The 12,452-nt window shown below is 46.8% G+C and overlaps 1 protein-coding gene across 3 annotated transcripts in view; it reads right to left on the bottom strand.

Moving 5' to 3' along the window:
• Positions 1 to 227: 227 nt before the first annotated feature.
• Positions 228 to 12,452, bottom strand: part of prkcq (protein kinase C, theta) — a 142,488-nt gene continuing 130,263 nt past the window's right edge. For 2 of the 3 annotated variants that reach the window (XM_070897118.1, XM_070897120.1), the window contains 3 exons: positions 9,556 to 9,744; positions 6,282 to 6,410; positions 229 to 2,022 (listed from right to left, as the gene is read on the bottom strand). In XM_070897118.1, coding sequence (XP_070753219.1) covers positions 1,870 to 2,022; positions 6,282 to 6,410; positions 9,556 to 9,744 — 471 coding nt within the window. In that variant the 3' untranslated portion in view covers positions 229 to 1,869. Of the gene's footprint in view, positions 2,023 to 6,281; positions 6,411 to 9,555; positions 9,745 to 12,452 lie in introns of all 3 variants that reach the window. The other variant, XM_070897119.1, reaches the window with a different exon arrangement.

Below are 12,452 nucleotides of genomic sequence, written 5' to 3' on the forward strand. Positions count from 1 at the left end.
TGCGCGATACAGTGGAAAGCCGGTGAGCGGCCTGCGCAGGACCAATCCCATGACTGCGTGGCCGCATGGCTCAGAGGGAACATTGGTGTAGATAGTAAATGGAAGGAAAGACCGAGGGTAGTAAGGACGTCCGCTGTTATATGGCCCTGGGAAAGGCTGAAGTGGAGGAAGGAGGGGTGTGTTGAATCCTGATTTCAATACACTGAGGATGTAGCAAGAACAAAGGGTCTTGAATGGCGGTGCATTGGGAGTTTAGTAGAAATATCAGAGAAAGGAAAATCTGTAGTAGTATTGATTAAATGAAGTGAAAAAGGTTACAACAGAGAAAAGATGCAGGTTAGAGGTGAGATCACTACCTAAGTAATTACCATTCGAGTTCGGTTGAGTTTGTGTGAACATGGTTGATTGAACAATAGTCCATGACCCTTTTTATTCGGTTGCCCTTCCCAAATTCTTGAACAGCACAATCTGTACAAATGTCTATAAATACGATGATCTCAGTCACATTTCATCCCTTCCTTCAAGATGACACTCTGTCCAATACATGCGTGTCCCTCCCCGTGCTGTCCAGTTCCATTCCTGCTTATTTCCCATGTTTCCAGTGCTTGATTTAACCTGCGACGTCTGACTGGTCTGGAGATTTGGTGCCAAGATCGCGATAATGACACTCCCGACACGTTGCAACAGTCTCTGGCCCTTCTGCAAAGTTCACGAGTCCTTCGTGGTTCCGTCCAATATCAACCGCACCGTTAGCACAGCCTGGTAATGTTTTCACGTCTTCTCACAGTCGCGGGTGACTGATCCCCTCGGGCTGGCACTGAATGCAGTTAATGGAGCCACCGTGTCCAGCTGCTGCAGTGCTGGCCCTCAGGGACTGAAGGACAGCTTTGCACGCCGAGACACTTCCTGACACCCAACGCTGAGCTAAAGGAAGCTGCATTTCAACAGCTCGTGTAACCCTGGTCGCCCCCCCCCCCGTGGCTAAGAAAATATCAAAACCTGTTGGCGCAGCCACTTTATTGAGCACATTTGTTCCGTCTTCCACACTTAGCTTCGTATATCAAGCCAGCATTTCAACTGGCTCGATGAGAGAGCTTGAACATGCAGTTGCATTGTGAAGGGCAGCAGTGGTGGGCCCAGCTTGAGTTACCGGTTGTAGTTCTGGGGGCGATGAGGTTGGGGCTGGAGGTCACCCAAATATTGACTCATATTGGGCGGCAATCCCCCCCCCCCCACTGCGGTGGTCTGTCTGATGCGTGAAAAAAAAAAGGTTATTAAATAACCCCACAGTTTACAACCAGCTGTGGATGCTTTGTCTTTGGGGTCGATGGCTCAGACCTTCCTCCATTGTTCTACCTCCAATGACCCCTGCCTGCGGTCCCGTCAGTCCTTGAGAACAAAGTGTTAGCGCATGTACGCAGCCCAAAGGGAACAAAATACTTTCCAAGAGACGACCGTTATTTGCTTTCTTGCGATCCGGACAGAAATGATTACTTCTTAAAAACACTTAAAAAGCGAAATGTTTCCACATGCATTGTTGATCTCAGTTTTTCAGCGGTTGTACTCAAAGGTTATAGACATCAGGTTCAGGGACATCTGCCTCGTCCTTCTAGTCCAAGAACAATTAGGATCTCTTCTCGGATTAGATGGACGTTCTCGCCAAATGGCTTTCAACACCAGATGCCCGGGAACATTCTGGTAGATTTAACATACAGGACACCACTGTTTCATGCCACATGTTTTTAAACATAGGATTTAGCGACCACTGTGTCGAAGACCATGCTGTCACCATGGGTTGAATGCAGAACGTCAAACTCTTCAGTGTCACAAAGGGTGAAGGTATTCTCTGACTGCCCCCGTTGATCTTCATCAAAGAATTCGCTCCATTTTGGGGTTAGTGAACGAGAAGTTGTTGAACATGTTTTGGTCCATACTGTTGATGAGTGTCCTGTCTGCACAGGACAGTCTGGGTTTCTCATTCAAGAATTCCTTGTCAAAGTTGCTGCAGTCACTTGCTGATTTCTGTCAAATAAAAACAAAATAATTAAGCCATTTGAGAATCTGACAGGCCCATCTTGAACAGCCCATTACATGAGGTGTTTCGTAGAAGTTTACAGCACTGAAGGAGGCCATTCGGCCCATCGTGTCCGAGCCGGCTGACAAGAGGCTACCCAGCCTAATCCCACTTTCCAGCTCTAGGTCCGTAACCCTGTTGGTTATGACACTTCAAGTGCACATCCAAGTACTTTTTAAATGTGACGAGGGTTTCTGCCTCTACCACCCTTTCAGGCAGTGAGTTCCAGACCCCCACAACCCTCTGCGTGAAGAAATTTCCCCTTAAATCCCCTCTAAACCTTCTGCCAATTACTTTAAATTTATGCCCCCTGGTTGTTTCAATTAGGAACACAGGAATGCAGAGGATTTTTGACAGACGATTGCCGAACAGCCTTACCATACACAAACTCCATCTCTTGTATCCCTTAATAACTTTTTCTGCAAGTATCTATCCAGCTCTCCCCTGAATTAATAACATTATTCGCTGTCACTGTTTCCCTGGTCAGTCTGCTGCACATATTCACTAGCTCTGTGTAAAATAGTCACCTTCCCGCTTCTCAGCTTAAGTCCGTGTTTAGAAGAGGAAAATTGAAAGAAAGAAAGATTTGCATTTCTATAGCGCCTTTCACGACCACCTGACGTATCAAAGCGCTTTACAGCCAATGAAGTACTTTTTGAAGTGTAGTCACTGTTGGAATGTGGGAAACGTGGCAGCAATTTGCGCACAGCAAGCTCCCACAAACAGCAATGTGATAGTGACCTGATAATCTGGTTTTGTTATGTTGATTGAGGGATAAATACTGGCCCCAGGACACCAGGGATAACTCCCCTGCTCTTCTTCGAAATAGTGCCATGGGATCTTTTACATCCACCTGAGAGAGCAGACGGGGCCTCGGTTTAACGTCCCATCTGAAAGACGGCACTTGCGACAGTGCACCACTCCCTCGGAGTGTCAGCCTGGATTTATGTGCCCAAGTCTCTGGAGTGGCACTTGAACCCACAACCTTCTGACTCTGAGGCGAGTGGGCTACCCACTGAGCCACAGCTGACACAAACGAGAGTTTGCTTACAGTCCATGGCTGGGAAGCATCTTGTTTCTAGTCGTCTAACTGACTCTCCTGACGAACAAAGTGCCCATTGTCACTTGGTGCCACAGTGTTTGGTAGAAAGGATTTTTCATCATGCAATTTTTAAATTATATCATTACCTACGCTGTCTACCGGGAGCCAATATATTGGAGGGAACAAATGGGTACTGTTACGTTGATTTGCTCCTTAATATCCAGTGTCATTGCTATTTTTTAGGATTTTTAAATGGTGAGAGATTGGGAAATGTTGGTGTTCAGAGGGACCTGGGTGTCCTTGTACACCAGTCACTGAAAGTTAACATGCAGGTACAGCAAGCAATTAAGAAAGCAAATGGTACGTTGGCCTTTATTACAAGACGATTTGAGTAGAAGAGTATAGATATCTTACTGCAATTATATAGGGCCCTGGTGAGACCGCACCTGGAGTATTGTGTACAGTTTTGGTCTCCTTACCTAAGGAAGGATATACTTGCCATTGAGGGAGTGCAACGAAGGTTCACCAGACTGATTCCTGGGATGGGGGGATTGTCCTATGAGCAGAGATTGAGTAGACTAGGCCTATATTCTCTAGAGTTTAGAAGAATGAGAGGTGATCTCATTGGAACATACAACATTCTTACAGGGATTGACAGGGTAGATGCAGGGAGGATGTTTCCCCTGGCTGAGGAGTCTAGAACCAGGGCTCACAGTCTCAGGATCAGTGGGTCGGCCATTTAGGACTGAGATGAGGAGAAATTTCTTCACTCAGAGGGTGGTGAATCTTTGGAATTCTCTACCCCAGAGGACTGAGGAGGCTCAGTCTTTGAGTATATTCAAGGCTGAAATTTATTCAATGACCCAGCTTCCACAGCTCTCTGAGGCAGAGAATTCCACAGATTTACAACCCTCTGAGAGAAGAAATTCCTCCTCATCTCAGTTTTAAATGGGTGGCCCCTTAGTCTAAGATCATGTCCCCTAGTTCTAGTCTCCCCCATCAGTGGAAACATCCTCTCTGCATCCACCTTGTCGAGCCCCCTCATAATCTTATAAGTTTCGATAAGATCACCTCTCATTCTTCTGAACTCCAATGAGTTGAGGCCCAACCTACTTAATCTTTCTTCATAAGTCAACCCCCTCATCCCTGGAATCAACCGAGTGAACCTTCTCTGAACTGCCTCCAAAGCAAGTATATCCTTCCAGATAGAACTTTACTCTTTATTCTGGTCTGTGCTATATCTGACCTCGGAATGTTCGCTGGGTGATGTAAATGCAAAAATCCCCCTGTCCCAATATTCTTGACAAGCACAAAAACTCACTCAAAAAAAATTAAATAAATGACAGGATACAAACTCCGCCATAACACTCTGCATTTTTCATTCATTCGAATTTGGAATGAGGCATTATCATTGAATTGAATGTTAAATTATAATGTCTTGCTTCTGGCTGGAAATTACTCCATGCATTTCATTTATCCCACTGGTAAAGTCACAATGGTTACATGACCTTCCCTGTGGGATAAATATAACGCATGGAGGAATTTCTAGTCTTAATAAGCTTCAAATGGCATCTTTGTGTCAGCAAAGGACGCGCTTATTTGCAACAAAAAAGTGCTTTGATTGGGTCCCCTTGATCACATGAGCTGCTTGCTGATTGGTCACTTTGGAGGATAAGACACACCCGGCAGGCTCTCTGGAATGTGTAATTGGAATCGCCCAGCCCACATGATCAGTGACTTTGCAACGTGTAATTCGAGCCATTCTGACTCCAGACAGGAGAGAGAGCTCACTCTTCAGGTTAAGACCGCCTCCCCTCCCCCACCCAAACTCCTGACCCCCCCAGCCCAAGTTCCTGGCTCCTCCCTCTCGCCGTGCCATAGATGGGGCATTGTGTCTGAAGGTCATGGAGAGTTAACAGATTTATTGGGTATGAAGTGAATAGTGACAGTGCCGTGACTAACGGATTTCATCCATTCCAATGTCACTTGTCACACACGCACTGAGCTTTCCGAGAAATCGGGTGTGGGTGTAAAGGGGCTGGGGTTGGAAGAACGTGATCCGGCTTCTCTGAATTCCCTCTCTCTCCCCCAGTCTCTCTCTCTCCCCCTCAATAGTCTCTCTCCCTCTCTCCCTCCTTCCCCAGACTCTCTCTCCCTCCCCAGTCTTTCTCCCTCCCCAATCTCTCTCTCTTCCTCCCCAATCTCTCTCTCTTCCTCCCCAATCTCTCTCTCTCTCTCCCTCCCTTCCCAATCTCTCTCTCTCTCTCTCACCCTCCTTCCCCAGTTGCGCTCTCTCTCTCTCTCTCTCCAGTCTCTCTCCCTCCCTCGTCTCTCTCCCTCTCCCCAGTCTTTCCCCCCCCATCCCCAGTCTCTCTCTCTTCCCCTCCCCAGTTGCTCTCTCTCCCCCTCCCCAGTCTCTCCCACACCCCCAGTCTTTCTCTCTCTCTCTTCCGCTCCCCAGTTGCTCTCTCTCTCTCCCTCTCTCTCCCTCCTTCCCCCGTCTCTCTCCCTCCCCAGTCTCTCTCTCTCCCTCCTTCCCCAGTCTCTCTCTCCCACTACCTCCTATGTTTTCTCTCGCACAAAAGACTGCGAAAATGTACCAAATAATCCACAAGCTAGAAGCAGCTCCAGTGGCAGTGGCTCCACATGGCTCGTTGTACGGCCCCACCTCCGGCTTGCTACGTCGCATTGCGCATGCGCGACCGAATCGAGCGCCCATGCTCAAAAAGGGGCAGAGTGCAATGCGCGCATGCGCAGAAGGTCACACAAAACACTGGTGCAATTAGTCACTCTCGGGAGGTGTCCTGGGGCCAATATTCATCCCTCAATCAACATCACTAAAACAGATGATCTGGTCATTGTCACATTGCTGTTTGTGGGAGCTTGCTGTGTGCAAATTGGCTGCCGTGTTTCCCACGTTACAACAGTGACTACACTTCAAAAAAAGTACTTCATTGGCTGTAAAGCGCTTTGAGACGTCCGGTGGTCGTGAAAGGCGCTATATAAATGCAAGACTTTCTTTCAATAAAATTCTAATTGGTATTTCCTATTTACTAAACAACCAGAGAAGAAACATTAACTGGGGAAGTAAAGTAATGTGATGTGAAAACAGAGGGTAGAGAAAAAACGGCAGATAAAGGAACTCCAGTCAAGCCATTATCTTACCACTGTGGGTTTGAAAGGTGGGTCCACTTCCCTGTCCTCCAGTGCCTGCCAGTTAATATCTCGGAAAAAGGCATGTTGTCGAATGCTTCCTTTGATACCAAGTCTTCTCTCTGGTTCCCTCACAAAGAGCTAAAACAGGCACACAAGTGTCACTTGATCCGTCGGCAATAGACCCCGGTTTTCAACAATAACTTCAGGCAACCGTGTACTTTGTTGCGGTTAATTAAAAACGTTTGTTCACATAGGACATAAAAACATAAACTGCGTAATGTTAAAGCCTCAGTGCCGAACGTTTGATTTGTTCTTTTTAGAAATATTACCCGGTGACACTTCTTCAAAAAAAATTATTTTATGTTCCTGTCGTCCTCTCCCCTTAACTCCCTGCTGCAATGCAGGCAGCCCTTCTGCGTGTCGTCCAAGTGGCCGTTCTTCATGTGTAAGCCGGGACAGTGAGTGTTAGCGGGCTATTCGACTGGGTGGCGCATCACAGCTGAACACAATCCTCTTCCAATGCGCACCTTCCGGCAGCAGTCAGGAGCAGGAGCATTGAAACATACAAGATTCTGAGGGGGATTGACAGGGTAGATGCAGGGAGGATGTTTCCCCCCGGGCTGGGGAGTCTAGAACCAGGGGTCACAGTCTCAGGATAAGGGGTCGGCCATTTAGGACTGAGATGAGGAGGAATTTCTTCACTCAGAGGGTGGTGAATCTTTGGAATTCTTTACCCCAAAGGGCTGTGGAGGCTGGGTCGTTGAGTATATCCAAGGCTGAGATCGCTAGAATTTTGGACTCAAGGGGAATCGAGGGATATGGGGATCGGGCGGGAAAGTGGAGTTGAGGTCGATGATCAGCCATGATCTTATCGAATGGCGGAGCAGGCTCGAGGGGCCGAATGGCCCACTCCTGCTCTTAATTCTTATGAGCCAAGTCCTGATTATTCCCTTTCCTAGCCCAGAGATGTCAGAATCAACTCTGGCACCGCGAGCGAGATCTACTAACTCAGCATAAACTGGAGATCGGAGTCACGACCTCTCCGGTCTGTATAACTAAAGACCCACACCTCAATGTCTGCCAACCAAACGCAGTAGGGCACAGCACAGCCATGCAGCGGGTATTTTGCTTTTGTTCATTTTAAAAAATTTGTTCAGGGGATGTGGGCGTCGCTGGCAAGGCCGGCATTTATTGCCCATCCCTAATCACCCTCGAGAGGGTGGTGGTGAGCCGCCTTCCTGAACCGCTGCAGTCCGTGTGGTGAAGGTGCTCCCACAGTGCTGTTATACTTCTGTAGCGGTTTGTTCCAACTGAATGGCTCGCTGGGCCATTTCAGAGGGCAATTAATAGTCAACCACTTTCCTGTGGGTCTGGAGTCACATATAGGCCAGAGCGGGTAAGGGCAGCAGATATGAAGAAAGACTGGATCGACTAGGCTTATATTCACTGGAATTTAGTAGAATGAGAGGGGATCTCATAGAAACATATAACATTCTGACGGGATTGGACAGGTTAGATGCAGGAAGAATGTTTCCGATGTTGGGGAAGTCCAGAACCAGGACTACAGGTCACAGTCTAAGGATAAGGTCCAGAACCAGGGGTCACAGTCTAAGGATAAGGGGTAAGACATTTAGAATCGAGATGAGGAGAAACTTCTTCACTCAGAGAGTTGTGAACTTGTGGAATTCTCTACCGCAGAAAGTTGTTGAGGCCAGTTCGTTAGATATATTCAAAAGGGAGCTAGATGTGGCCCTTACGGCGAAAGGGATATGGAGAGAAAGCAGGAATGGGGTACTGAGGTGAATGATCAGCCATGATCATATTGAATGGTGGTGCAGGCTCGAAGGGCCGAATGGCCTACTCCTGCACCTATTTTCTAGGTTTCTATTTCCTAAAGGACATTAGTGAACCAGATGAGTTTTGATGACAATCCAAAATTTTCTGATATTAGATTGCTATAATTAACTGAATTTAAATTCCCCAGCTACCATGGTGGGATTTGAATGCAATAATTTAATCATCAGTCCTGGTCTCTGGATTATTAGTCCAGCAACATAACCACTACGCTACCGTCCCCGGTAATGGATACTGGATTCACGAAAGGGCACTGAAAGTAGGCATAGCTCCCGATATTACTCAATGACTTGCACATGAAGCACTTTTTATGTAGCAGAGCCTCTCCGAACGCCAGTCCCTTAGACATAAGAACATAAGAAATAGGAGCAGGAGTCGGCTATTTGACCCCTCGAGCCTGCTCTGCCATTCAATAAGATCATGGCTAATCCGATCTTGGGCTCAGCTCCACTTCCCTGCCCGCTTCCCATAACCCTTGACTCCCTAATCGCTCAAAAATCTGTCTATCTCTGCCTTAAATATATTCAAAGACCCAGCCTCCACAGCTCTCTGGGGCAGAGAATTCCACAGATTTACAACCCTCTGAGAGAAGAAATTCCTCCTCATCTCAGTTTTAAATGGGCGGCCCCTTATTCTGAGACTATGTCCCCTAGTTTTAGTTTCCCTCATGAGTGGAAATATTCTCTCTGCATCCACCTTGTCGAGCTCCCTCATTATCTTATGTTTCGATAAGATTACCTCTCATTCTTCTGAACTCCAATGTGTATAGACCCAACCTACTCAACCTATCTCCATAAGTCAACCCCCTCATCTCTGGAAACAACCTAGTGAACCTTCTCTGAACAGCCTCCAATGCAAGTATATCCTTCCTTAGGTGTCTTCCATCCTTCAAGATTTAGTTCGGGACCTGGAATTTTAGGTCCTTCATTGAAACACCTGTGAACTTTTTGACGTGGAAGCAAGTCATCCTCGATTCGAGGGACTGCCTATAATGATCCTTCCTTAAATACGGACCAAAACTGTACTCAATACTTGAGACCCTGGCTCTCGATCGCCAGCAGAAACTGGGACTGGAGAGCAGGGGTCAGATCAGCACTGCTTACACACAGACTGTGTGATCACCGATCTCTAACCCCACTCTATACAATTAAATGCATTAAATATCAAGTTGCAATTTCCAGCATGTACACTCGGTTAGCCTGCACTTCATGTGGAAGTTTACTGTAATTACGGAGCACTGTGTAGACACATCTATCTTAACTCACAGGCTCAGGCATAGCACAGTTAATAATAAATGAAAATGTATGCATTCATTTTTATTGAAGGGGAATTAGTACGATACTGACGTAGGGATTTATTTGGCACATTACGGGAGGCTGAGTACGCGCACTATTAAAAAAGAAGGGAACATATTTAAGGGAGCTCTTACTTTGACGAGAATGTCTTTCGGTTCCTTGCCCAGCCAACGGGGGTAAATGGGGTCATCGGTGCGGATGGATTGAAAGAGCTCGTCCTCATCGTTGCCATGGAATGGAGACTGGCCAATCAGCATCTCGTAGAGGAGAACACCAAACGACCACCAGTCCACCGATGTACTATACTTCTGTCCCAGCAGGATCTGCAGAGTGGAAGAGTTTTAGAATGGTAGATGCAAAGTGTACAGCATGCGCCATGCTTCTCGGCGACATCATCAGCTACGCTCTTTGGTGTCAGACAGCCTAAGCTGCAGGGAATGAATTGGAGCCAGTAAGTTCAATGCCCTTTAAAGTAAGTGGTAGAAGGTTTAGAGGGGATTTGAGGGGAATTTATTTTCACCCAGAGGGTGGTGGGGGTCTGGAACTCAGGGCCTGAAAGGGTGGCAGAGGTAGAAACCCTCACCACATTTAAAAAGTACTTGGATGTACACTTGAAGTGCTGAAACCTACAGGGCTACGGACCCAGAGCTGGAAAGTGGGATTAGGCTGGGTAGCTCTTGGTCGGCCGGCACGGACACGATGGGCCGAATGGCCTCCTTCTGTGCGGTAAATGTCTATGATTTTCTATGAATCCATAGCCTTTGATTCTGATCTGTCCACACTTAATGTTGTTTATTGGGGAATGTTGCCAAAGGGAGGAGATTGTACTTAATGTAAAATGCAAAAATATACTGTAATTATTTGTAATACACGATGGGCCTAAATGACCTCCTTCTGTGCTGTAAATTGCTAAGTTTCTATTAATGTGAAATGCTCCATTTTTAGAAAGAAAAATTCTTGCATGAAGATAGCGTCTTATCACATCTCTTGGAATTGTCCCAAAAGCACCCCACATACAACGAGTGACTCTGAAGTGCAGGGACTGTTGCTATGTTTGCAGATGCAGCAGCCATTTTGCACACAGTAAGATCCCACTATGAGATGAATGACTCACTAATCTGCTTCTGGTGATTTTGGTTGAGGGAGCAGCGTTGGCCAAGATATTGGGAGGGCATCCTGCCCTTCCTGGATTGGTGCATTGGGATTGTCAACATCGAACCGAACCACAGGACCAGAAAGCTTGAGGCCCTGAGGCTCTGGGAGAGGGGCAGCAATCAACCAGTCTCCTGCTGTGATTTCAGCAGGACTTTGGCGGAACAACAGCCGTTTACACCATTTTCCAGGAGGTTACGTCGTTTCTCCCAGTGGAGTTACAGCGGGTGATGGGCAGAACCCCTTCTTCAGAATTTCAGGGCCCGAGACTCGGTTTAGCATCTCATCTGAAGGACCTGCGAGTATGCTCATAGGTTTGTAGAGCTGGGAGGGCCTCATTGTAGGACTGATCCTGGGCCTGGCCAAGGTGGACATTAACTGGTCCAGGCAGCGGGCGGTCGAGGGGGTTGCTCAGCCTGACTGACTACCTCGCTTCCATGGTTACATCTGATCCAGGGTGTCCCTGGAGATGGAGCACGCGGTGTCCACCGGTACGCTCGCGGCCTTCCGAGAGGTGGGCGCCAGAGGGACTGGAGCACATCATCACCCCTGGCAACCAAATTTAAATTTGAATTAAGTTTACTGTCAAAAGTTTAATTTGTTTAATGTGTCGGTTTTAGTGCCCCCCACCCTTTAATCAGGGGGTACTTGATTTATGGTTTCAACTTAAAATAGTTGTAGAGCTGTTGCATTGTGAGTGGCTTAGCCAGTCACGTGATGTTCACAAGACTCAATAAAACCCCAGCCAGTTGGGTTCGGGGGATCCACGATGAGGTATGCAGTTGTGAGCCTAGTGAATGAACTGGTAATGTGTAGTGTGATTGTTAAACCTTTGTTAATAAACCAACTAGTTCTTAATAGCAATGTGCTGCTGAGAATTCTTAAGCAAAGAATCCTTGAAGCAAATACATTACAAACGAGAAGTGAAATTGATTAAAAAAGAAAGGGATATTAGTCATAGTTTCTATTTGTTAGGAAAGGTCTATCATTTAACGTTATAGAATCATAGAACGGTTACAGCACGGAAAATGGCCATTCGGCCCGTCGAGCCCGTGCCGACTCTCAGATAGTCCCCCTCCCCCACCCTTTCCCCGTAGCCCTGCAAAAATTCTTTCCTTCAGGTACTTATCCAACTCCCTTTTGAAAGCCACGATTGAGTCTGCCTCCAGCACCCTCTTAGGCAACGCATTCCAGATCCCAACCACTCGCTGCGTGAAAACGTTTTTCCTCATGTCGCCTTTGGTTCTTTTGCCAATCGCCTTAAATCTGTATCCTCTGGTTATCGACCCTTCCACCAATGGGAACAGTTTCTCTTTATTTACTCAATCTTTCAGTGTAGTGCTCTGAATTTAATGTCCGCTTTCGAGCATTAATAGCTAACTAAAGATCATCTAGTATCTTGTAACTCAAAGTATAATTGGCAAGGCAACCATTTAACTTTTGTCTTTAATTAGATTGTAATCTTTTATGGACTAACAATTTATTCCTGAGTGCCTCTAAGTTTCTCCTTCAAATACTGACTGACTCAGAAGGTTGTGGGTTCAAGTCCCACTCTGGGAACTTGAGCACATTAGGACTGAGGGAGCGCTGCACTGTCGGTGGTGCTGTCTTTCAGATGAGATGTTAATCCGAAGCCCCGTCTGCTCTCTCAGGTAAGGTAGATCTAAAAGATCCCATGGCACTATTTTGAAGTGCAGGGGAGTTCTCCCCGGTGTCCTGGGGCCAATATTTATCCCTCAATCAACATCACTAAAACAGATTATATGGTCATTATCACATTGCTGTTTGTGGGAGCTTGCTGTGCGCAAATTGGCTGCCGCGTTTCCCACATTACAACTGTGACTACACTCCGAAAGTACTTCATTGGCTGTAAAGCGCT

This window comes from Pristiophorus japonicus, chromosome 13, assembly GCF_044704955.1.
Source record: "Pristiophorus japonicus isolate sPriJap1 chromosome 13, sPriJap1.hap1, whole genome shotgun sequence".
Taxonomy (NCBI): Eukaryota; Metazoa; Chordata; class Chondrichthyes; family Pristiophoridae; genus Pristiophorus; species Pristiophorus japonicus.